Source organism: Ochotona curzoniae, unplaced genomic scaffold (genome assembly GCF_017591425.1).
Source record: "Ochotona curzoniae isolate NIBS_2020 unplaced genomic scaffold, NIBS_Ocur_1.0 contig_1014, whole genome shotgun sequence".
Taxonomy (NCBI): domain Eukaryota; kingdom Metazoa; phylum Chordata; class Mammalia; order Lagomorpha; family Ochotonidae; genus Ochotona; species Ochotona curzoniae.
In genome coordinates, this window is record NW_024464920.1 from 4,391,727 (window position 1) to 4,416,438 (window position 24,712).

General features: G+C 50.0%; 2 protein-coding genes across 3 annotated transcripts; both read left to right on the forward strand.

Moving 5' to 3' along the window:
• Window positions 1-1,369: 1,369 nt before the first annotated feature.
• AMHR2 (anti-Mullerian hormone receptor type 2) lies at window positions 1,370-9,133 on the forward strand. The gene is made up of 11 exons (XM_040977902.1): window positions 1,370-1,418; window positions 1,687-1,869; window positions 2,043-2,234; window positions 2,566-2,643; window positions 2,829-2,941; window positions 3,046-3,276; window positions 7,029-7,143; window positions 7,297-7,469; window positions 7,633-7,780; window positions 7,949-8,088; window positions 8,876-9,133. The coding sequence occupies exons 1-11, from the start codon at window positions 1,370-1,372 to the stop codon at window positions 9,131-9,133; spliced, it is 1,680 nt and encodes a 559-aa protein (XP_040833836.1).
• Window positions 9,134-16,526: 7,393 nt separating this feature from the next.
• PRR13 (proline rich 13) lies at window positions 16,527-19,757 on the forward strand. 2 transcript variants are annotated; one of them, XM_040979752.1, is made up of 4 exons: window positions 16,527-16,586; window positions 17,006-17,046; window positions 17,318-17,697; window positions 19,142-19,757. In XM_040979752.1, the coding sequence occupies exons 2-4, from the start codon at window positions 17,028-17,030 to the stop codon at window positions 19,181-19,183; spliced, it is 441 nt and encodes a 146-aa protein (XP_040835686.1). In that variant the 5' UTR covers window positions 16,527-16,586; window positions 17,006-17,027; the 3' UTR covers window positions 19,184-19,757. The 2 variants fall into 2 exon arrangements, with proteins under 2 accessions (XP_040835686.1, XP_040835680.1); XM_040979746.1 differs by having other exon boundaries at window positions 16,533-16,581.
• Window positions 19,758-24,712: the final 4,955 nt, after the last annotated feature.

The window sequence follows — 24,712 nt, forward strand, 5'->3', positions numbered from 1 at the left end:
GATATACAGAGATCTTCTGTCCATTGATTCACTCCCCAAGTACCGCAACGGCCAGAGCTGAGCCCATCTGAAGCCAGGAGCCAGGAGATTCCTCTGGGTCTCCCATGTGGGTGCAGGGTTCCAAGGCTTTGGGCCATCCTCAACTGCTTTCCTAGGACACAATCAGGGAGGTGGGCCACCAGGATTAGAACTGGTGCCCATGTGGGATCCTGGTGCATGCAAGGTGAGGACTTTAACTGCTAGGCTACCGTACCAGGCCCTATTCCTGAATTTTATATATCTATCTCAGGCATATGGTATATTGCAAAGAACAAACCCTGAGCTTCAGAGTCAGACTTGACCCAGGTTCAGCTCCAGCTGAGTGACCTTGGGCAACCTACCTAAGCTCACTCTTTTGAACCATCTCTGTGGTAGAAGTGAGACAATTGTGAAGGAAAAGGCCAGTGCTGCACCCTGGCATGCAATAGATGCCCAATTAAAACATAAAAAGCTCACCTTTTCAATAATGATGATGTGTTCGGTGTATGACTCAATGTCATTTCTTAAACATAATGTTTTTTAAATTATATTTTTTTATTTGAAAGGAGATTCACATATTTAAAGAAGAGACAGAGAGAAAGACTTGCATCTGCTGGTTCATTCCCCAAATGGCTGTAACAGCCGGAGCTGAGCTGATCCAAAACCAGGAGCCAGAATCTCCCACATGGGTGTAGGGTCCCAAGGCTTTGGGCCATCCTCTGCTGCTTTCCCAGGCCATGAGCAAGGAGCTGGATTAGAACTGAAGCAGCCAGGACTAGAACCAGCACCCACGTGGGATCCCAATGTCGCAGGCAAAGGATTAGCCTATTGAGCCACCATGCCAACCTCATGGTTTTGTTCCGAACTCTTTCTAATGCTTGAGTTTGAAAAACAAGGACCCTGATCATACAGGTTGTGAAGTTTCCCTCTCCTGAATATATGGAGAGTGTAGGATGGTTCAAGGGAGTTGACATCACTTGGGTTTCCAGCTGAGAAACACCCAGCAGGGCCCAGCACCTTCTTGGGGTCAGCGAGAGGCAGAGATTGGATGTCCGGCATCACCAGGCTTCCAGCTGGACCTCCAGGGCCCCTTTCCTCCCACTGCGCAGAGAAAAGAGGAGGATAGGAGATTGGTTCCATCCTCCTCCCTTTCTTTCCCGGCTCTCCCCACACCCCCCTCTCCCCCACAGCCGCCTTCTCCCTGGAGACTGGGCTAGGACGGAGGAGGGGCGGAGTTGGGGACTAGGAGATCTGAAGCCCCACCATGCCCCATATCTAAAGGAAGCTGCGGCCAGGGCCAGCTGTGCTGGCTCCCGCAACTGTCCCCTTACCCCAGCCTACCAACAGCAGGATGCTGGGCCCGCTCGGGCTTTGGACACTGCTTCCCACGTCTGTGCAAGGTAAGTGTACCCCAGGGAGTGGTGGGGCCCATGAGGGACACAGGCACTTGGGAGAGATGGTGAAAAGGCCGGGTGTGGAACAGGGAAGGCTAAATAGCTCATGTGTCCCAACGGGGGTTGGGGCAGGTTCCAGGGCCCATCCTTCTGTGGCCTCACCACACTGACTGTGCAAGATTAAAAACTGTGCTTTAGCTACTGGGTTTTTCATTTTGGCTCCAACATTTACTCCCCTTTTTGAATCTTCCCCTTTTCCTACCCGGGGCCTCAGCACCCCCAAACAGGAGGACCTGTGTGTTTTTTGAGGCTCCTGGCGTGCGAGGAAGCACAAAGACACTGGGGGAGCTGCTAGAGGCAGGACCGGGACCTCCCAAGGTTATCCGCTGCCTCTACAGTCGCTGCTGCTTCGGGATCTGGAATTTAACCCAAGACCAGGCACAGGTGGAGATGCAAGGTGACTGGCTGACAGGTGGTGGCCAGGATGGGAGACCGAACATTCTGGGTGGTACTGAAAGGGGAGGCATGGAACGTGTGGAGGGGGAGACAGGGGACTTAGTCCCAGACCCCACCCTGCTCTCCCTCTTATCCCTGCTTTCTCTCCTCTTCCCGCTGCTCCCGACCTGTCAGGATGCCGAGACAGCGACGAGCCAGGCTGCGAGGTGCTCAGTTGTAACCCCAGCGCCCGAGCCCACACTGGCCCTGGCTCCACTCTCTTTACCTGTTCTTGTGGCGCAGACTTCTGCAATGCCAATTACAGCCATGTGCCTCTGCTGGGGAGCCCTGGAATTCCTAGCCCCCAGGGTCCCCAGGCTGCCCCAGGTAGCTACACAACCCCCTCCCCACAGTGGTACTGCTGGAACCTAGCGTGTGGAGGTGACAAGAGCGCAGCTGTGTGGGGTGCGAGGCGGGGGGGGGGGGGGGGGGGGAGCTAGGATAGTGTGAGAGACAGATGAGGGCCAATTCTCACCCTACCTCCCTGCCCCAGAGCTTCCCTCTTTTGGCCTTGAGAAGTTGGTTGCCCTGGTGACGGGAGATAAGGGGGCTGGTGACCAAGGTGGGGGTGAGTTGGGGGTGGGGGTGGGATGGGAGGGCGGGAAGAAGAGTCTACAGCTGGATTTGGGGCTGAACTCACTGGCCTTCACCTTTCCAGGTGAGTCCCTGTGGATGGCACTGGTGCTGCCGGGGCTGGTTCTGCTGCTGCTGCTGCTGCTGGGCAGCATCGTCGTGGGTACTCACCTGCCCCACCCCTCCCTGTCGCACTAAGATGCTGCCCACTGTCCCCCACCGCCCCCTCCCCAAATCCTCATCCCTCTCTCCAGGCACTACTCACCCCCATCACCTCTTGCTAAAAACTCCCTGACTGGTTCCCCATGCCCTGTGGAACCTAACTGCATGGCTTCTCTCTTACCCTAGCCCTACTACAGCGGAAGTCCTATGCAGTGCAGAGCCGGCCAGAGCCAGAGGCAGACTCCCACAGGGACTGGAGTGAGGAGTTACCGGAGCTGCACCAACTATGCTTCTCCCAGGTGCCCCGCCCCCCGCCCCCCGGGATGAGCGGGGGTGGGGTACAGGTGCCTCTGGCCATCACTCCTTCCCCCCAACCCCATACCAGACCAGTTTCCCCCACCAGGTCATCCGGGAAGGAGGTCATGCAGTTGTGTGGGCTGGGCAGCTGCAAGGAGAGCCAGTGGCCATCAAGGTCTTCCCCCAGCGGGCTGTGGCCCAGTTCCAAGCTGAGAAAGCATTGTATGAGATGCCGGCCCTGCAGCACAACCACGTTGTCCGCTTTGTTGCTGCTGGCCAGGGGGGCCCCAGCCCCCTACCCTCTGGGCCTCTGCTGGTACTGGAGCTGCACCCGAAGGTAAGAACTAAGGCATGTGTGTGTGCTTGTGTGTTTGCGTGTTGTACATGGCAGCAAGTACTTAGGTCCTTATTGCCAGTGTAGGAGACTCGCATGGAATGGCTGGCCGCCGGCTTCCACTGGCCCAGCCCTAGCTGATATGGACATTCAGGGAGTGAACCAAGCTGATGGAAAAATCTCTCTCTGTTTCTGTTCCTCTGACTTGCAAATAAATATAAAATAAATTTTAAAATTTAAAGAGCTTTGCCCTCCAAAGTCATTCAACAAAAACTTACAAACTCTGTGTCACACACTGTACTGGATGTTAGGAAAAACACAGCCCTCGCCCTTATGGATTTTATAGTCAAAAGGGGAGAGCAAATGGAACCAGTTAATCATGTCTAAATCTGTAGTGCACAATTGGTTCATTTTATAGAAGTGAAATAAGCTATATTAAAAAAGAAAAGAGAAGAGGGCCTGGCACATGGCCTAGCAGCTAAAGTCCTCACCTTGCACATACAAGAATTCAAGATGGGCGTCAGTTCTAATCCTGGCAGCCATGCTTCCCATCCAGCTCCCTGCTTGTGGCCTGGGAAAGCAGTCGAGGATGGCTCAAAGCCTTGGGACCCTGCACCCGCGTGGGAGACCCAGAGGAGGCTTCTGGCTCCTAGATTCGGATCAGTGCAGCTCCAGCCGTGAGTCAACGGACAGATGATCTCTCTCTCTGTCTCTCCTTCTCTCTATATATCTAACTTTCCAATAAGAATAAAATAAGTCTTTAAAAAAAAAAATCTAGTACTTTGAGGTCTGCATTGTGGCATAGTACATACAGCTGCCACCACTAACATCCTATGGGGATGCTGGTTCCAGACCCAGCTGCTCCATGTCTAATCCTGCTTCCTGGTAATCCTCCTGGGAAAGGGCAGCAGATGGCACAGGTACTTGGACCCTTGGACCCATATGGGAGGTCCAGAAGAAGTTCCTGGCTCCTGGCTTTGGCCTGGCCCAGCTCCAGCTATTGTGACCATTTGGGGAATAAACCAGTAGATGGGAGATCTCTCTGTCTCTTTATGTCATTCTGCCTTTTAAATAAATAAATAAATAAATAAATGCATTTTTAAATTTTGAAAACAAATCTAGGACTTTACCTGGATTCTGTGCCATTTCTCCATCTACTTCCTGCTCTGCATTGCATAGGAAGTTTCAACACATTTCTGAATACTTCTTTTACTTATTTGAAAAGTGGAGGGACACAGGGAAAGACAGAGATCTTCCATCTACTGCTTCACTCCCCAAATACCTGCAGTGACTGGGTCACTGGGACTGGACTAGCCCAAAGTCATCAGCCAGGAGCCAGGAACCTCATCTCCCAGGAAGGTGGCAGGGCTCAAACATGTAGGCCATCTGCTGCTTTCTCAGGAACGTTAGCAGGGATTAGAGTAGAGCCGTAGGACTCAAACAGACATACTTTGGATTGGGTCAGCTGTGGCTGTGGCAGCCATTTGGGGAGTGAATCAGTAGATGGAAGATCTTTCTCTGTGTCTCTCCTTCTGTCTGTAAATCTGAAGGAAGGAAGGAAGGAAGGAAGGAAGGAAGGAAGGAAGGAAGGAAGGAAGGAAGGAAGGAAGGAAGGAGGGAGGGAGGGAGGGAAGGAAGGAAGGAAGGAAGGAAGGAAGGAAGGAAGGAAGGAAGGAAGGAAGGAAGGGAGGGCATTGAGGATACGCGCTGTACCTGATGCACCACAACAACGCTCTACATTTTTTTAGACTTGACCTTCACCGGGAACACTATAAATGCCCCTGACTAGCTTGTCCATCCTCCTCTGCTTCTGTGTTGGTCCCAAGATCTCTGAGGGAATAGAAGATGATGCTCAATAGTGAGTGATGGGAATCAGCTTGGATTCACGGTTCTCATTTTCTCACTCACAGGCCCCAAAGAAGCCAGCTGAAGTCCCTCTAAAGCAGGAATTCTGGGTCTAGCACGATGGTTCAATTAGCTCATCCTCACCTTGCCCCCGTGTGAGAGATCTGGAAGGGGCTCCCGCCTCCTGCTTTTGGATCGGCTCAGCTCTGCCCATTGCGGCCACTTGGGGAGTAAATCAGAAGATGCAAATATTTCTCTCTTTCTCTCCTTCTCTCTATAATCTGCTTTCCAATATCATAATAATAACAATGTATTTTTTTTTTAAGTAAGGATTCTGATCCACCTGGAGCTCAGAGATGTGTGTGACTGGAGGCCTGCTCCACCTCATCTGTGCCAGCTCTCTCCTTTATCAGGACCAGGAGCCAGAGGTTTCTTCCAGGTCTCCCACGCGGTGTAGAGTCCCAAGGCCTTGGGCCATTCTCTACTCTAATGTAGCCTGGCCTGCCTCAACCCGCCCCCAGTCCCAAATCTCACTGGTGGTGGCATAGCCTATCCCTGCTTTCCCAGGCCACAAGCAGAGAGCTAGATGGGCAGTGGAGCAGCCAGGACTTGAACCAGTGCCTATGTGGGATCCTGGCACTTTCAAGAGAGGATTAGCTAATTGAGTCATTCTTTCCATTCCTGTTCATCCTCTCCAAGTGCCATAGTCCCTGCCCACACTCTGTCATTCAGTCCCTTCACTTCTGGAGAGCCCCCTCATTAACTCCTTGCCACTGGGCCAGCTACAAAATCATTGCTGATTTTTGCCAGCCAGCAAAAATCATTGCTATTTGTTGGACTTTCTCTCCCTTCCCAGACAATGTTAGTCATCCCTGTTCTATGCTCATGACACTCGATTCACGTCCCCATCCTGGGGTTTATGGCACCCTGCATTTTATGGGCATCATTATCTCTTTGCTGACCTTGGGCAACTTGGGGTTGGAACACACTCCTGGACTCTAGAGGTGCCCAACGCTAGCTAAATGAGGAGGAACCCCTTTTACTTCTGGCCCTACTTGCTGTTTTCCTACCCTGCCCGTGGGTTCCACTCATCCTGGCACAAATGCACCAGGACCTCCTTGGACCAGGTAGTTCATGAGGAATGCCCCTGACCACCTGCTACAGCCTTGTCTGTCTTTGGCTCTCTGAGTCAGTAGAAGGTGGAGTTCAGAAGTGAGTGGTGAGTCAGTTTGCATTCAAGGTCCACTGTCTCATGTGGGAAGTGTTGAGGCCGCAGGAGCACCTGCCCCTCCTAGGGTTGTTGCAAAGGTTATAGGAGGCCCTGTGGGCTGGGCCTATAGCACAGGGTATTCTCAGAGCCCCTGGCTGCCATGTCCCACCTCCTGACCCAGGCCCATGATTGCTCCTCCACTGTTGGAGTCTGCCTGAGTTTGTCAACATGTTTGTCCTTCTGGAAGGCACAGGGAAAAGTCAGCTGATTCTTTCTTTTCTTTCTTTCTCTTTCTCTCCCTTCCTTCCTTTTGTTCTTTCTCTCTTTGATTTCTTTATTTTTATTGGAAAGGCAGATTTGCAGAGAAGGAGAGACACAGAGAAAGACCTTCCATCTACTGGTTCACTCCCCAAATGGCTGGCCATAGCCAGAGCAGACCCAATCCAAAGCCAGGGGCCAGAAGCTTCTTCTGGGTCTCCCATGTGAGTTCAAGGGCCCAAGGCTCTGCTGCTCTTCCAGGGCACAAGCAGGGAGCTGGATGGGAAATGGAGCAGCAGCTGGGACACTGATGGACATGTTTGTGCTTGCAGGTGGAAGCTTAACCGATTGAGCCATCACACTGGCCCTGTCAGTAGGTTGCTGTTCCAGTATGGAGCTGTGTGTGCTTTGTTCTTCTTTCTGCTTCCCCCATCCCCTCCAGGGCTCCCTGTGCCAGTACTTGGCCCAGCACACCAGTGACTGGGGAAGCTCTCTGAGGATGGCATTGTCGCTAGCCCAGGGCCTGGCATTTCTCCATGAGGAGCGCTGGCAGGATGGTAAGCATGAGCTGGGAGCGGGAAATTGGAGGCAGGGGGAGCCAGGAACCACGAAGCTGCACCCCTGATTCTCCCTTCACATGGAGGGGACCAATCAGGTTCAAAGAGAAAGGAAGAGGATCCATGACCCTCTAACATGGGACTTCCTCCCAGGCCAATACAAGCCAGGGATCGCCCACCGAGACCTGAGCAGCCAGAATGTGCTTATTCGGGAAGATGGGTCGTGTGCCATCGGAGACCTGGGCCTTGCACTGGTGCTCCCCGGCTTTGCCCAGCCCCCAGCCTGGGCTCCAGCTGAACCCCGAGGCCCAGCTGCCATCATGGAGGTGAGTCCTCCAGGGGGAGGTGCTGCTCACAGAGACAACCACCTACTGTGGCCGACGTCCAGCAGGAACTGCTTAGCATCGGCGGGGTGAGGGATGTCCTTGAGCCCACAGCAGGGACTGGTCCAGAGAGGAAACCTGGCCCTCCATGTGAGGTCCTTTCCAGGCTGGCACCCAAAGGTACATGGCACCAGAGCTCCTGGACAAGTCTCTGGACCTCCAGGACTGGGGTACGGCCCTCCGGCGAGCTGACGTCTATTCTCTGGCCTTGCTCCTCTGGGAGATCCTGAGCCGCTGCCCAGATCTGAGGCCCGGTAAGGACGGCTGGGTTAGTCCACCACCCCGGCTCCGGCTCCCTATTTACCTCCTTGAGGGCCAACCACCTCTTGTTCTTGTTCCCATAAAACTATGACTGCCCCCCTCACCCCACCACTAATACTGACACCCGCCCCTCTGCCCGCCCCCTTCTATCCTGCCCTCAGACAACAGACCACCACCACCCTTCCAACTGGCCTATGAGGCAGAGCTGGGCAGCGCCCCCTCCACCTGCGAGCTGTGGGCCTTGGCTGTGGAAGAGAGGAGACGGCCCTGCATCCCAGACTCCTGGCGCTGCTTTGTCACAGTAAGAGGCCACAAGCGAGCTGGGGGTGGGGTCTGAGCTTCAAGAACACCATTACCAGGGCAGGTCACCCCTTTGCACTTTTCTCATAGCCCTCCACTTCCTTGTGTTCAGCTGCCACTGGGCACTTTTGCTCTGTCTACCCTACCTCTCCCACAGAGCCCACTCTGAGAATGTCCACCTGAGCAGTGGACATTCTTGGGCAGTGTCCCTTTCTCCTCCCTGTGGTCGTTTAGCCCCCGTCCTCAGACCTCTGTCCTGGGAGCTCAAGCTGACTTTGTTGCTTGTCCTGTATCCTGCCCCAAGTACTGTGGAGCCCAACTATCTGCACCACTGCGCTTCCTTTCCTGCCGGAACATGGGTTGCTGCAACTAGGTAAAAGCCAGGTCTAGGCATCAAGGTTCCAAGCAGTGGCCTCATGTAGTGTGTGTGTGTACTGAAAAAATAATGCCCTAATGGGCCACCCCTTCTCTTACTAACTGCTCAGAACCTTCCACCGCTCGTGTGTCCAGATGAAGGAAGCCAGGCTCTTAGTTGCTGGAGAGGAATAAGACTGATCGGCTATTAGTGTGTTAAGCTGTGTACATGAATTAGCCTTATAGAGGAAAAGGGGGACCCTCATGGAAGGCACACAGGCGGCCCATCTCCTAGGGAATTAGACTCGGGGGTAGGGCTTCCATGAGGTGCAGTGGGAGGCTCCCGGCAGACACAGAAGGCGAACCAACAGGACACACAGACCTTGCCTGCTAGCCTCCCGGGTTGTAGCCCGCCTCCCGAACCTTCTCCCCAGGAACCCGGAGCACTGAAGGAGCTCCTGGAAGACTGCTGGGACCCAGATCCAGAAGCGCGGCTGACGGCCGAGTGTGTACAGCAGCGCCTGGCCACCATGCTTCACCCCCCGCAGCCCTTCCGGGAGGGATGTCCACTCAGCCACCCCGAAGACGAGTCAGCCTCAGCTCCTGCCCCTGTCCTTCTCCCTGGCAGAACTAAACAGCCAGGCCCCAGCTCCCAGAAACCCCAACCTGCTGGCACCATTTCTCACATGTAAATAAGGCAGCTTGCGTGCAGTCTGCAGAGGCGATCCCGTGCCTGTCTGTCCTGTCTCTCCACTACCTTCCCCTTGACCCTGACCTAGTTAGCATTCAGGAAGAAAAATAAAGTCTGCTTTCCTAACGCATACCCTTGGCTCTTCCTCTTTTCACGTGGTCCTGGTACCCTCCAGTTGCTCTTTCTCTCCTTCTCCTTCCCCCAACATTTGTGCTTAGGTGAGGTGGAGGATGGGGAAGATACCATGCTGGACACTGGGCAATGAAAGATGAACGCCAGCAAATCCCTGCTTTGGAGGTGCTCAGAGACTTGGGACTCACACTATTGGGGTCCTGCACTGTGTCCTGGGGCACTGGGAGGAGGACAAGGAGGGTCCTGGAGGAGCGGGATTTGCCAGGAGCACATGGGCAGAAGGGTAATCCCAACCCAAGGAGGGAGGATAGCACGTAATGTGGAAAACGGTGAGCAATGTGGAAGACACATGCTTGGAAGGAAGAATGGGAAAGTGACAGATTGTCTATCTGCTGGTTCACTCCTCAAATGTCTGCTAAAGCCAGGAACCTGAAACTTAACCCAAGTCACCCATGTCAGGAGCAGCTGAGCCACATCAGCTGCCTCACTGAGTGAACATTAGCAGGAAACTGGAACAGATGTGAAACAGCTAGGGCACTCATCAGAGGCTTAGCCTACTATGCCAAGGTGCTGGCCTGTGTCCTGGCTGCTCTATTTCCCATCCAGCTTCCTGCTTATGGTCTAGGAAGGCAGTGGAACCTGAAGGCAGTGGACCCTGCACCCACATGGGAAACAGAAGAAGCTCCTGGTTCCTGGCTTCAGATCGGCTCAGCTCTGATTGTTGCAGCCACTTGGGGAGTGAGTCAATGGACAGAAGAGCTTTTTCTCTGTCTCTCCTTCTCTCTGTGAATCTGCCTTTTAAATCAAAATAAATCTTTAAGAAAAAAAGGGACAAATATGTGAAATGTCATGTACATAGTTATTTCAACATTGTTTTTAATTGCAGAAGTTTGAAACTAGCATAAAGGCCATTGATAGGGATCAGTCAATTTAATGATTGTATATCCTACAAAAGAATAAAATGCAGATGTAAAAGACTAAAGAGATACACATATGGAAAGATCCCTAGGATGTAGTATGGGAGGGAAATTGCAAAACCTTGAATAATTTGTGGCTTTGCTATTGAAAACATAGTATGAAGGTGAAAGATTGTCCTAGTGGTTAACTCATCGGTGAGGACACCTTCCCTCCGTATCAGAGTCCTTGGGTTTGATCTCGGGCTTCAGCCTCCTGCTGATATGGATTTTGGCTCAAGGATTTGGATTCTTGCCAAGCACACGGAAGTGCCTGACTGCTGGCCTCAGTCCAGTCCAGTGCTGGCCATTGTGGGAATTAGGGCGGTAAACCAACCCACGGAGACTCTGTTTCTTTACCTATCTGTCTCTCTCCCTGTACTTTTCAAAAAAAGAAGTTTGAATTTATTAAAAAAAAAAAAAGGTAGGTGTCAATTTTTACTTGTTTGAGCAAACACGAACAGTGGAAACGTGTGTGTGTGTATGAATAACTGGAGCATGCAGGTTGGGGAAGGCTAGATTTAAAAAAAGAATGGAAAAGAGACTTCACTTTTTGTATTTCCATCCTTTTTGGCTTTTAAATTATGTGGACTGGGACCAGCATTGTGGTATAGTGAATTAATCCACTGCCTGAATCACATATAGGTACCAATTCAAGTCATAGCTGCTCTGTTTCTAATCCAATTTCCTGCTAATATGTCTGGGAAAGCAACACAGGATGGCCCAAAGCCGTGGGCCCTTGAACCCATGTGGGAGACCTAGAAGAATTTCCTGGCTCCTGGCTTTGGATCAGCTCAGTTCAGCTGTTGTGTAGCCACTTGGTGAGTGAACTAGCAGATGGAAGATCTTTCTCTGTCTCTCCTCTCTGTAAATCTGCCTTTCAAATAAAAATAAAGCAAGTCTTTTAAAAAAAAAACGGTAAGGAGCTCATCATGAACTGCAAGATCTGTTTGTTATACTCTGGAATGATGTTAGTCAAAGACCAGTAGAAGTTGGAAGCCTTGGGCCTGGCAGAGTAGCCTAGTGGCTAAAATCCTCGTCTTGCATGTGCTGGGTGTCTTTCCCTTATGGGTGCCAGTTCATTTCCTGGTAGCCCTACTTCCCCTCCAGCTCTCTGCTTTTGGCCTAGGAAAGCAATAGAGGACGGGCAAAAGCCTTGAGACTCCATGGGATACCACTGCTCGCAGGTAGAGAATTAGCCAATTGAGCTGTCATACTAGCCCCAGGAACCAATGAACTTTTGAGCCATCACCACTCACTAGCTCCCAGGATTTGTATTAGCAGGAAGCTGGAGTCCTGGAGCCTGGTATTAAACCAAAGGCTTTCTGATATGGGACATTGGCTTCTTATCAACTGGCTCAAATGCTCACCCCAAGGGCAGCCTCACCCTGGGGAGAATGAACCCACTCCGTTGAGAAAGACATGTCTCTGAAAGGCGCCACCTCTCCACACTATCATATGGCAATCAAGTTTCAACCATAGCTTTGCAGGGCACAAACCATATTCAAACACAACCCTGATTAATGTATAATCGAAAAGTGGGAGCAGCCATACAACAGAACAATATTCAGTGCTTGCTTCACAAAAAGGAGCTGCCGTACAAGGTAGTATAGATGAACTTGAAAACAAGATGTTGAATGAAGAATTCAGATAGCAGAGACAAAGTGTTATTTGAGCTCATTTATAGGGAACTCTAGAATAGGTAAATCAATGGAACGTTGTTAGTGGTTGTTTGGGGCCTAGGTGGCTTAGGGTAGAGGTGGGAGAAGAGTAGAGGTTGATTGCTAATAGACATTGGGATCTCCTCCATTGGGAATGAACATTTGCTAAAATTAGGTGATGGATGGAGTCAGCATTATGGCAAGGTAGTTTAAGCCTCAGATTTTGGCACCATTGTCGTATGTGGGCACTGGTTCAAGACCTGACTGCTCCACTTCCAACCTAGCTCCCTGCTCATGCACCTGGAAAAGCAGGGGAAGACGGCACAAGTGCTTGGGCCCCTGTATCCATGTGGGAGACTTAGAAGAAGCTCCCAGCTTTGACCTGGCACAGCCCCAGCTATTGCATCCATTTTGGGAATGAGCCAACAAATAGAAGTTTTTTCTCTTCCTGTTTTTTTCCCTTGTTGTAACCTTGCCTTTCAAATTAAAAAAAAAAAATCTTTAGATAATAAATATTATTATTATTATTATTTATTAAAGATTCGCTTTTGTTGAAAAGGCGGATCAGATTTACGGAGAGAACTAGAAACAGAGCATTTCTACTTCCAGACAAAGATGGACTTACAATGAAACTGTTTACTAGGCCCGGTGTGATGGCGCAGTGGTTAAGGTCCTCGCCTTGCACGCCCAGGATCTAATCCCAGCGGCCCCGCTTCCTATCCAACTCCCTGCCTGTGGCCTGGGGAAGCAGTCAAGGATGGCCCAAAGCTTTGGGACCCTGCACCCGCGTGGGAGACCTGGAAGAGGCTCCTGGCTTCGGATCGGCATAGCATCGGCCATTGTGCTCACTTGGGGAGTGAATGATCATATGGAAAATATTTCTCTCTGTATGTCCGTCTTTCCAAAAAAAATAAAATAAATCTTTGAAAAAAAAAAAGAAAAAAAGAAAGAAACTGTTTATTATATCTTGACAATAGGATTCTGGACTCTCTGCCATTGTCCATGCCCGCAATGATGGACATATGACTGTGTATGAAAAACTATTCTTTGGTAATGATATAGAGAAACTAGGCGGGGGGGGGATGGAATTGGGGTTGGGATAAGGGAAATACCAGCAGCCTATGGAACTGTATCATAAAATCATAATGATAATAATAAAATGTAAAAAAAAGAAGAAGAAGAAGGAAAGACAGAGAGGAAGATCTTCTACCTCTAGTTCACTTCCCAAATGACTGCAGTGGCCAGAGCTGAGCCTACAAAGCCAGGAGCCCGAGCTAGAAGCTTCTACTAGGTTTCACACATGATGCAGGGTCCCAAGGCTTTGGGCCATCCTCTACTACTTTCAAAGGCACAAGGAGGGAGCTGGATGGGAAGTGGAGCAGCTGGGGCATGAACAACTACCCATATTGGATCCCGGCACTTGCAAGACGAGGATTGAACCATTGAGCCATCGTGCCAGAAGAAGCTCCTGTTCCCTGGCGCAGCTCTGGCAATTGTGTCCATGTAGGGAGTGAACCAGTGGATGGAAGATGTTTGTCTTTCCTTCTCTCCAGAAATCTGATCTGTCTTTCCAATAAAAATAAATTTAAAAAGCTTCAATAAAAAAATGTTTTTAATGTATCTGAAAGTGAAAAAGAGAGAGTATTCACAAATGTGTCCAGACAATTGTGTCTAGGCTGGGTTCCAGTGGGAGACAGGAACTCAATCCAGGCCCTCCAAAGCGGTGACAGGGACTCAGGCAGCTGAGTCAGCACCACTTCCTCTCTAAGTCTACATTAGCAAGTGGCTGGTGTCAGCTGACAGAGCAGGGTATTGAATCCAGGCCTTCTGACATGGGACGTGGGTGTCCTAACTGGCATCTAACCACTAAGCTAAGCACTGCCCTAAGACCCATATCTAAGTGTGGGTGTGTGAGTCTACATACGCTCATGAAGTCATTTGTTAATTGCGTTGCTATGATACTGAGCCTGTATACCCTGCCTTAAAACAAAAAGAGAGAGAGATTTATTTTTATTTGAAAGGCAGAGTTACAGAGAGAGGAGTGACAGCAGAGAGATCTATTACCCGCATGTTCATTCCCTAGATATCTGTGATAGATGGGGCTGTGTCAAGCCCGAGCCAGGAGCCTGGAACTTCTTGTGAGTGAGGGGCCCAAGTACTTGGGCTGTCCTGCACTACAATCCCAGACACATTTGCAGGGAGCTGTATCAGAAGTGGAGCAGCTTGAGTGGGGAGTCCAGAACGCTGGTTCAATTGGCTAACCCTCTGCAGATTTGTGCCCTGGTTCTTCCACTTCCCATCCAGATCCCTGTTGTGGCCCGGGAAGGCAGCAGAGGATGGCCCACAGCCTTGGGACCCTGCAATTGCATGGATGATCCAGAAGAATCAGGAGATAATAAATAAATAAATAAATCTTTAAAAGAGGAAGAAAGAGAAGGAGGAGGAAGAAGAGGAAGAGAAGTGGAACAGCCAGAACATGATCCGGCATCCATATAGGATGCTGGTGCTGCAGGTGGAAGCTTAACCTACTACTCCACTGTGCCTCTGATATATATATACACATGCTAGATGTTATCAGTTCTTAGTCTGTCACAATCTGGCAGTCTTCCTCTCTCTCTTTAAGATTTATTTATTTTTATTGGAAAGTCAGATTTACAGAGAGAAGGAGAGACAGACAGAAAGATCTTCTCTCTGCTGGCTCACTTTCCAAGTGACCGCAATTGTCAGAGCTGAGCCAATCTGGAGCCAGGAGCTTCTTCTGGGCCTCCCACGCGGGTGCAGGGTCCCAAGGCTTTGGGCCGTCATCAACTGCTTTCCCAGGCCACAAGCAGGGAGCTGGATGGGAAGTGTAGCAATTAGGGTATGAATTGGCATCCATATGGGGTCCTGGCATGTTCAAGGCAAGGATTTAGCCACTAGGCTATCCTATCGGTTCCAGTTTCCGGCTCTTAAGTTAAAGTTTGGTTACCCTAATTTCATGGTTGCAAGTTCACTGTTAACTGAAGACTGACTCTTGGAATGGAGGAGTCCTGTTTGGGTTCTGGGTTAGACGGCAGTTTTTCCAGCTGACTCACGTGTAACATGTTTATGTCAGGATGTGACCTGAAGCTTTTGGAACTCCAGACTCTGAGTACACCAGCTATCAGTCACCTGCTGGTGACCTCTGTCTGACATCACGAAGGTTCCTAAAAGCAGGGGCCAGCTGGCAGTGAGGCGCTGGCCAAACTGGTGGTGCCGACTTGGCCCCACCCTGGCTTTGGTGTCCATGTGGGAAGTAAACCACCGATGGAAGATCTTTCTTTCTCCCTCTCTCTGTAACTCCGCCTTTCACAAAAATGAAATAAATCTTAAAAAAAAAAACTTTAAAAAATATAACTGTCCTAAGACTGATTAAAGAGTTGCAGATCAATTAGTGGGCCCGTGCAGTACTAATCTCTCAACCCCAACTGACTTTTTTTTTTAAGATTTATTTATTTTTATTACAAAGTCAGATATACAGAGAGGAGGTGAGACAGAGAGGAAGATCTTCTGTCCATTGATTCACTCCCCAAGTGAGTGCAACGGCTGAAGCCAGGAACCAAGAACTTCCTGCATGTCTCCCATACGGGTGCAGGGTCCCAAAGCTTTGGGCCGTCCTCAACTGCTTTCCCAGGCCACAGGAAGGGAGCTGGATAGGAAGTGGAGCTGCTGGGACTAGAGCTGGCGCCCATATGGGATTCCGGCGTGTTCAAGGTGAGGACTTTAGCCACTAGGCCACTGTGCTGGGCCTAAAGATTTATTCTTATGTTCATTGGGAAATCAGATATACAGAGGAGAAGAGACAGAGGCAGATCTCCTGTTCTTGATTCACTCCCCAAGTGGCCTCCGGCCGGCAACTTGACTTTTAAGTTTCCCAGTCCTGGAGTTAAAGCCACAGCCGCCTGGGCTTAGTGCTTTGCAAAGCTAAAAATCACTCCAGGCATCGTCGGTGATCCGCCAAATTGGTCAAGACCATGACCTTCCAGGTTGTGAGATGTGCAACAGTTTGAGGGTGGAGGGGTCGGGAGTGGAGCAAAAGCCATTGCAGCAATGGATGATGGTGGGTGGGAGGCAGAGAAGACAGAATGGGAGGTTTTCCATACCCGTGTAGGAGACGAATGTATACTGGGTGGTGTTGGCTTGGGGTGGGGGAGGAGGAGAAAGATGAAGCAGAGGAGGAATCAAGGCTCTATCCTGCTTTCTGATTTAGACCAACTCATCGGAAGTGAGAGTCATGCCACTGAGATGAATCACGGGAGTTACTAGGAAGTCTGTTATCTGCAGCAAGAATGTTTCTTGGCTTCCCGCGGAGGATTAAGAGGGCAGTAGCAGGAGGAAGAAGGGCCTCGCTGTTTCGGGGCGTTTCCCTGGAGCTCTCTGTGTTGACAAGCTTATCGTGTTGTAATCATGGTGAGGAAGTAAGAACGGGGAGCTCAGCTCCGGACTTTGCTCGGGGCATGGCTCCGCCCCCTGCCCCACCCACAGGCTTCCGGGAGTCACCGCTTCCTTATGGCACAGGCCGATAACAGTGATGGACAGGTGCGCTCTCCAATCTTCAGGCCGGGTGGACGCGCAGCTACCAATTAGGCGCTCACAGAGGCGGTTCCAAGAAGTATTGACTAGGGGTGACAAGGAAGGGAGAACCGAGATTGGGAAGGAGGAGGACTCGAGTGTGGACGGCGGTGGTAAGGTGACTGGAGTTTTTCTAATTTACTTCTCTCAGTCGTGGGTCGCGAGGTTCCCTGCGCAGCTGAGAACTGGGATCTCCATTTTTCTCTTTCTGTGGAGAAGGGGGGTGTGACGTTTTCGGACTAACTTCTGGTTTGAGGCGGGCGGGGGTCTCGAGGAAGGGGACTTGGGGGGCGGCCCGTCCTTTGTGGCCCCGTGGGTGATTAGGACTCTCCGGAGGGGAGAGGAGTGCGGACCCTGTCTTCTTCGGAGGAGCTAAGGTCACCACGGGGCAAGGACGGGGCTGTGCCTAGAGAACTGGGAATAAAGCGGGTCTTTTCTTAGTTGGAGTGCGTGCTGGGTTCCTAAGTGGGAGAGACCCCTGTGGGCCGGAGAGGTTGGGGTCTGAGCTTATTTTTGCCTTGTTTCTTTACTCGTTAGGTTGCGGATAACGCCTGAAAACATGTGGAATCCCAACCCGGGTATGTGTTTTTGTTGTTGTTGGTTTTTTGGGGGTGCTGGTGATATCTTCTCCCTTGTATGGAGAACTTTCCCTGTCGGGTTTCCCCACCCTCGCCCCCGCCTTTCCGCATTCAGTCTTCCCTGTCTCTCCACCCCTCCTTTCTCTTTCCTGCTGTTTTTCATTTTTTTGTGGCGTGAGAAAGCTGAGATCTCTTTTCTTTGTGTGGTGGTTTTGTTATCAGATGCTCTGGGCAGTTCTAATGTTTACTTATTTTCTGGTTCTTCCACCAGGACAACCAGGGCCAAATCAATACCCTCCTCCAGCCGGCTGCTACCCCGGAGGTCCCAATCCACCCCCTCCTTGCAACCCGGCTTTTCCTCCTGGTCCCCAACCTCCTCCAGGACCTCCCCACTGCAATCCAGCTTTCCCCCCAGGGGGACCTCATCCTCCTCATCCTCCTCATCATCCCCATCATCCTCATCATCATCCTCCTCACCATCCTGTGCCACAGCCAGGATGTCCAGGCTGCCATCCCTCAGGTCCCCACCCTCCTCCCTACCCGCCTGGCCCCTGCATGCCTCCTGGGCCAGGAATGGTGATGGATAAGAAGATGCGCAAGAAAATGAAGAAAGCTCACAAGAAGGCACACAAGCACCACAAACATGGCAAGGTCAGTGCCCATCCCGTCTGGGATTTAGGGGGAGTCAGCCTGTGGATGGCAGAGGTGGCCCTTGTTGCGGGTCTAGGCTGTGGTCCTTCCTTTCTCTAAGGTATTTCTTTTCTTTTGTTCAACTTCTTTTTATCATTATTATTATTTTATGATACAGTTCTATAGAACCTGGGATTTCCCTTTTCCTCTCCCCAACTCCCCCTCTCACTGAGTTCCCCTGTATAATTACTACAGTACAGTTCTTCACTATAAAGTATTTCTACAGGGAAGAATTGAGCAATCTTAAAATACAAGGGGTTGTCCAGAAGTTTATGGGAAGATGGAGTTAAAAGTACGATTTGGTGTAGACATTTTTAAAACCCACTCATTTCCTCCTTGCCTCTCCCCCACTCCGGCCCCCATGATACATTACCTTCCATGAAGCTTTTGAGAAAGCCTTCATATTAGGGCCCTTCCCATCTGGAAGGAGCAGTATACATTGTCTTGTCTGCTTTGAGCTCTCCTGAAACTTGCTCCCTTCCCTGCCTCTCAGGTATGGTTTGAGGAAGTTGGACACACCCAGTGAAGCCATTCTGAAAGTCTCTTTATAGGGGCAGCCCTGGAACAGTCTTCTGTAATAATTAACAGGATCTTCTGGCCCTAGATGGCTGAATGTTAATTGCAGCAGACTTGTCCTCCGACTCAGCCAAGGGGACCTGAGGGCCTGAGCAGCCCTGGCTCAGCTGTCCACAAAGCCTAGGGCTAAGGGCAGTCCTACTCCACCCCAAGACCAGGTATCTTCCTTGTAAGGGAGTGACAATGGACAAGGCTTAAGGACAGCTGTGTGAGGATTTAAGCTTCCCATGGATTTTGAGCAGAACTTTGTTTACATTTTCCTGTCCCCTTGTATCCCTCGTCCCGCCCCTCCCCCTTCTGTCTATTTACTTCCTGGATTTCTCTAATCCTGAAAGTCTGAAGTTTTGATAGTTGGGAGTGTGCGTGTAAGCCTTTGCTCCTGCCTTGCCCGCTTGCTCCGGTGGGTGCTGATGGAGAAGGGCAGGCATCCACAGCTGCTGTCTCTGCCCTCTTCTCGGAGTCATGGGATCTAGCTAGCATCCCAGCTCAGTAGGGACTTCACAGGGTACTCCGCAATAAGCATTTCCTGTGCTCTGAATTTCCCCCTCGCCAAAGCACTGGCTCAGGTAAGGAAAGTTGGCAACTTGCGTGTATAAAGCCGTAAGTCTGTCAAATTCTGTGCAATGAGACAGGATGGTTTAATCCGTTCCTGTAGGCTCAGTGCTGAAGGAAACCCTTGCATTTCTTGTTTAAGCCTGATGCAGGAATCCTCACCTTCTTCCTGAAGCGGAAAGCCAGGAGGACTTGGGGGGGAGGGAGGGGCGCCACAAGGAGCCGTCTGGAGGGTGTTTGGATCTGATGCTGTCTCCTTTCCCCTCTCCCCTTGCAGCACTCCTCCTCCTCCTCCTCCTCCAGCAGTGATTCTGACTGAATGCAGGGCCCGGACCCTCCCCTCAAGCCTCACCAGTTCTGCTCTCCCGCCAAGCTTCAGATGCCATGTTCTCCTGGGCTCCAGAGCCCCGGGTCCTGCACCCCCGCAGCCCACCCCGCCTGAGCCTTTCTTTACCCTGCTGTTCGGCCCCCCGACTACCTAGGGAAAAAAACAGGAAGAAGATTGCCATGGGTTTTTTTTGTTTGTTTTTTGTTTTTGCTTAAGCAGGGGGGCTGTTTTCTGAAGATATTGAGCTAAATGCTGAAGACAAGTTTAAGATCTGAAACACGTGATTTTTTTTTTTTTCTCTGTCATACTTGTGATTGAGGGAAGGGGTTTGTGGACATTCTGACTCTGGAAAATAATCTGTACATTTGTTCTGATGGTGGCAGAGATGTTTGCCAGCAGGCCTTTCAATTGATTGCCGACCGCGAGGCTGCTGGGAAGTTCAGGGTCATTTGGTTAATGAGCTTTGAGTGCCATTTTGGAACAGAATCTCAGTCCGCAGTGAAAGATGCTGTCTCTGATCTTTTTGTTTCCCACCTCTGGGTCCAAATAAAGCCATTTCTCCTGGTCTCTGTTCATCTGTGCCATACCTTAGTTGGGCCCACCAGATTCTACTCTTTTTGCTACCCTTTTGCAAAGCCTTTAGATTTTTTTTTTTTTAATTTATTTGAAAGGCAGAGAGACAGGTGGAGAAAGTTACCGTCTGCCAGTTCATTGCCCACATGTCTGCAATGACTAGGCTGGTCCACGCCCAAGCTGGGTGCCAGGAACTCAGTCACATCTCCAAAGTAGGTGGCAGCAATGCAGCCGCTTGAGCTGTCATCTGCTCCTTTCACAGTGCCAGTTCACAGGAAGCTGGAATGGGTGCGGCCTGGACATGAAGTCTGATGTGGACTGCAGGTGTTTGAAACATCCGTGTAACTTGGCTAAGCCAAAGTGCCTTACCCCACAGGCCCATTTAAGTACATCTAGAACATCATCGAAGAGGACATCAGATTGTTCCAAGCTTGCTAAAGTGTAAAGAGCCTTCATGATTAATTAGATGAATAGATATAGACAATTTTCTTATTTTAAAGATTTATTTATTTATATGAAAAGTAGAGCATGGAGACTGAGGGAGTGGAAGAAGGAGGGAGAAAAAAAATCTTCCATCTGCTCATTCACTCCCCAAATAGCACTAGACCAGGCTGAATCCAAGACCCAAAAACTCCATCCGTGGTCCATTCTGAGGCAGGGGACCATGATCTACTGGATCCCAGGAGCATCAGGCTGAAGCTAGATGAGAAGCAGAGCAGCTGGGGCTGGCACAGTGTAGTAGCATACTAATCCTCCGTCCTCTAGTGCCAGTATCCCATATGGACTCCAGTTCCAATCCTAACTGCTCTGCTTCTGATGTGACTCTGCTTTTGGCCTGGGAAAGCAGAATAAGATGACCCAAGTCCTTAGGCCCCTGGATCCATGTGGGAGGCCCAGAAGAAACCCCTGGCTCTGGATCTGCTTAACTCGGCCATCTGGGAAGTAAACCAGCAGATGGAAGATCTCTACCTCTGTGTAAAATCTATCTCAAATGGAAAAAAAAAATTTTTAATATTAATTTTTATTGAAAAGGCAGATATACAGAGAGGAACAGAGACAGAGGGGAAAATCTGGTAATTCATTTCCCAAGCGGCCGCAACAGCTGGAGCTGTGCCGATCCGGAGCCAGGAGCCAAGAGCCTCGTCTGGATCTCCCACATGGGTACAGGATCCCAAAGCTTTGGGCCGCCTTTGACTGCTTTACCAGGCCACAAGCAGAGAGCTGGATAGGAAGTGGAGCTGCCAGGATTAGAACTGGCGCGCTCAAGGAGAGGACTTGAGCCACTATGCTCTCACGCCAGGCCCTGAAAATATTTTTGAGGGGAAAAAAAAAAAAACCAGCAACTGGGACTCAGGCCAGCATTCTGATAGAGGCTGCTAGCAGTACTACAAATTGCCAGCTGCATTTTTTTTTTTAATAATTTATATTGGAAAGTCAGATTGACAGAAAGATCTTCCATCCACTGGTTAACTCCTCAAATGGCCTCAATGACCAGAGCTGAGCTGATCCGAAGCCAGGAGCTGTTTCCAGGTCTCCCATATGGGTGCAGGATCCCAGGCTTTGGGCCATCCTACATTGCTTTCCCAGGCCACAAGCAGGGAACTGAAAGGAACAGCCTGGACACATAGGGGTGTCCATATGGGATCCTGGCACGTGCAAGGCAAGGACTTTAGCCACTACAACCACCAGGTCAGGCCTGCAACTTTTTTTTTTTTCAAACTTGTTAATAAAGGTTCTCAAGTCTGGATCCCAGGAGCCATGAGACAGGAATTTTGGAGTTTGACCTGATCTATTCAATAACATTTTTAAGGACCTGGTACAATGGCTCAGAGCTGAATCCTCAACAGTATGGGCAAGAGTGCATGTCCCAGTTGCTCCATTTCCCAGCAAACTCCCTGCTTGTGGTCTGGGAAAGCAGTCAAGGACAGCCCAAAGCCCTGGGACCCTGCACCTGCATGGGATACCTGGAAGAGGTTCTGGGTTCCTGGCTTCGGATTGGCATAGCACTGGCCATTGCTGTCACTTGGGGAGTGAATCATTGAACAGAATAGCTTTGTCTCTCCTCCTCTCTGTATATCTTTCCAATAATAATAAATAAATCGTTCAAAAAAATAAGTAATTAATGGGCCTGGTGCGGTGGCCTAGTGGCTAAAGTCCTTGCCTTGAACGTGCTGGGATCCCATATGGGTACCAGTTCTAATTCCGGCAGCTCCACTTCCTATCCAGCTCCCTGCTTGTGGCCTGGGAAGGCAGTCGAGGACAACCCAAGGATTTGGGACCCTGCAACCACATGGGGAGGCCTGGGGGAGGTTCCTGGTTCCCGGCTCCGGATTAGCACAGCACCAGCCATTGCGCTCACTTGGGGAATAAGTCAATGGACGGAAGATCTTCCTCTCTGTCTCTCGTCCTTTCTGTATGTCTGACTTTCCAATAAAAATAAATAATAAATATAGGTAAATAAATAATACATCTTTGAAAGGCCAACACCATGACATAGTAGGTTAAGCCTCTACCTCTACACAGTAGGTGATGCCAGAATCCCATATAGATGCCAGTTTGAGTCCCAGCTGCTCCACTTCCAACCTAACTTCCTCCTGATGTGCTACGGAAGACAGTGAAAGATGGCCCGGGTCCTTGGGCCCCAGCACCCATGTGCGAGATCTGGAGGAAGTTCCAGGCTCTGGCTTCAAACCAGCCCAGCTCTGTAGCCATTGCTGCCATCTGGGGAGCTCTGCAAAACTGCCTTTTATTTATTTATTTATTAAAGATTTACTTTCATTTGAAAAGCAGATTTTAGAGAGGATACAGAGAGAAGATCTTCCCTCCATTGGCTTGTTCCCCAGATGGCTGCAGTAGCCAGAACTGAACTGATGTGAAGCCAGGAGCCTCTTCCGGGTCTCTCATGTGGGTACAGGGATCCTAGCACTTGGACCATCTCCCACTGCTTTTCTAGGCTATATATATATGTAGTGCTCGATGGGAACTGGAGTAGCTGGGACATGAACCAGTGCCCATATTAGATGCTGGCACCACAGTGTTGAGGATTTGCCTGTTGAGCTACTGTGGCGACATCTGTAAAACTGCATTTACAAAATAAATTATTTTTATTTGAAAGGCAAAGTTACAGAGAGGAAAGACAGGTCATCCATCTGCTGGTTCCCTATCCCCAAGTGGCTGCAAATGCTGGAGCTGAGCCAATCTGAAACTAGGAACCAGGAGCTTCCTCTAGGTTTCCCATGTAGGAGCAGGGTCCCAAGGCTTTGGGCTGTCCTCAACTGCTTTCCCAGGCCACAAGCAGGGAGCTGGATGGGAAGTGAAGTGGCCAGGACAGGAACTGGTGCCCATATGTGATGTGGCACTTGGAGGCAGAGATTTAGTCAGCCGAGTCAATATACTGGTCTTCAAAATAAGTAAATCTTTTAAAAACTAAATACATTTTAAAAAAAGGATTTGTATAACACAACAAACTTACCAAGTGGTTAGCAAAGATGTGCTTAGAGAAAAGATACATTGCTAGTTCGAGAATCAGGTGTGTTTGTGTTTTGGGTGCTGCAACTATGAAGATAAGTAAGAACCTGGCTTTCAGAACCTTCAAAACATGATGGAGCAGATGGACATGTGAAAAGGATGAAAACAGGGCCCGGCGCGGTGGCGCAAGTGGTTAAGGTCCTCGCCTAGCATGCCCGGGATCCCATATGGGCGCCGGTTCTAATCCCGGCAGCCCCGCTTCCTTTCCAGCTCCCTGCTTGTGGCCCGGGAAAGCAGTCAAGGACGGCCCAAAGCTTTGGGACCCTGCACCCACGTGGGAGACCCGGAAGAGGCTCCTGGCTTCGGATCGGCATAGCATCGACCATTGCGCTCACTTGGGGAGTGAATCATCGGATGGAAGATCTTCCTCTCTGTCTCTCCTCTCTGTATATCCGCCTTTCCAATCAAAAAATAATAAAAATAAATCTTCAAAAAAAATAAAAAAAAATAAAAAAAATTTAAAAAAAAAAGAAAAGGATGAAAACACAGTAAAAGTGACAACCATGGAGACACGAATCAAGCAGAGGGAGGATTGATGGTCTGGGGCTAGGTTCAGAATGAGTACCGGTCTCTGAATGGGAAATAACATCAGCTAACACATGCTGGCCGTTTGTTCTGCACCCAGGTAACTAGAGCAAGCTTCAAAGCCACTCTGAGGTGGTCCCTGTTCCTCTCGCTTTGCAGAGGAGAAATGTTCAAGTGTTACCAGCTGAACCAACACCAGGAAACAGGAACTTCTTCCAGGTCTCCTATGTGGGTGCAGGATCCCAAGGCTTTGGGCCGTCCTTGACTGCTTTTGTAGGCCACAAGCAGGGAGCTGGATGGGAAGTGGAGCAGCAGGACATGAACTGGCCCCATATCGGATCTTTGCATGTGTAAGGCGAAGACTTTACCCACTAGGCTATCGTGCTGGGCCTGAATCCTCCTAACTTATATTTTTGTTCTGAATTTTTAGAAAATCCAGGGTCCTCAGCACAATCTCTGAGTGGCTAAATCCTCACATTGCGTGGGCCAGGATCACAAATGGGCATTGGTTTGTGTCCTGGCTGCTCTCCTTCCCATCCAGCTCCATGCCTGTGTCCTGGGAAAACAGTAGAGGATAGCCCAAAGCCTTGGGACGCTGCACCCATGTGGGAGATCCAGAAAAAACTCCTGGCTCCTGGCTTCTGATTGGCCCAGCTCTGGCTATTGTGGCTACTAGCGAATGGATCTTTCTTGCTATAAATCTACCTTTCTAATAAAAATAAATAACTCAAAAAAAAAAAAAAGAAGAAGAAAAAGAAAATTCAAAGCTAATGCCTATTTTTCTTGTGTCCTGGATTTGGCGATTATTATAATTTTTTTTTGTTTTGTTTCTTTTAACTTATTTAAAAGGCAGAGTTACGAAGAAAAAGATCTTGCATCTGCTGGTTTGTTCCC

Coding starts and splice junctions, on each gene's coding strand:
- AMHR2 (XM_040977902.1), top strand. CDS start 1,370: ATGCTGGGCCCGCTCGGGCTTTGGACACTGCTTCCCACGTCTGTGCAA. Junction 3,277..7,028: donor TACTGGAGCTGCACCCGAAG/GTAAGAACTAAG, acceptor CATCCCCTCCAG/GGCTCCCTGTGCCAGTACTT. Junction 7,781..7,948: donor CTGCCCAGATCTGAGGCCCG/GTAAGGACGGCT, acceptor TCCTGCCCTCAG/ACAACAGACCACCACCACCC.
- PRR13 (XM_040979752.1), top strand. Junction 17,698..19,141: donor AGCACCACAAACATGGCAAG/GTCAGTGCCCAT, acceptor CTCCCCTTGCAG/CACTCCTCCTCCTCCTCCTC.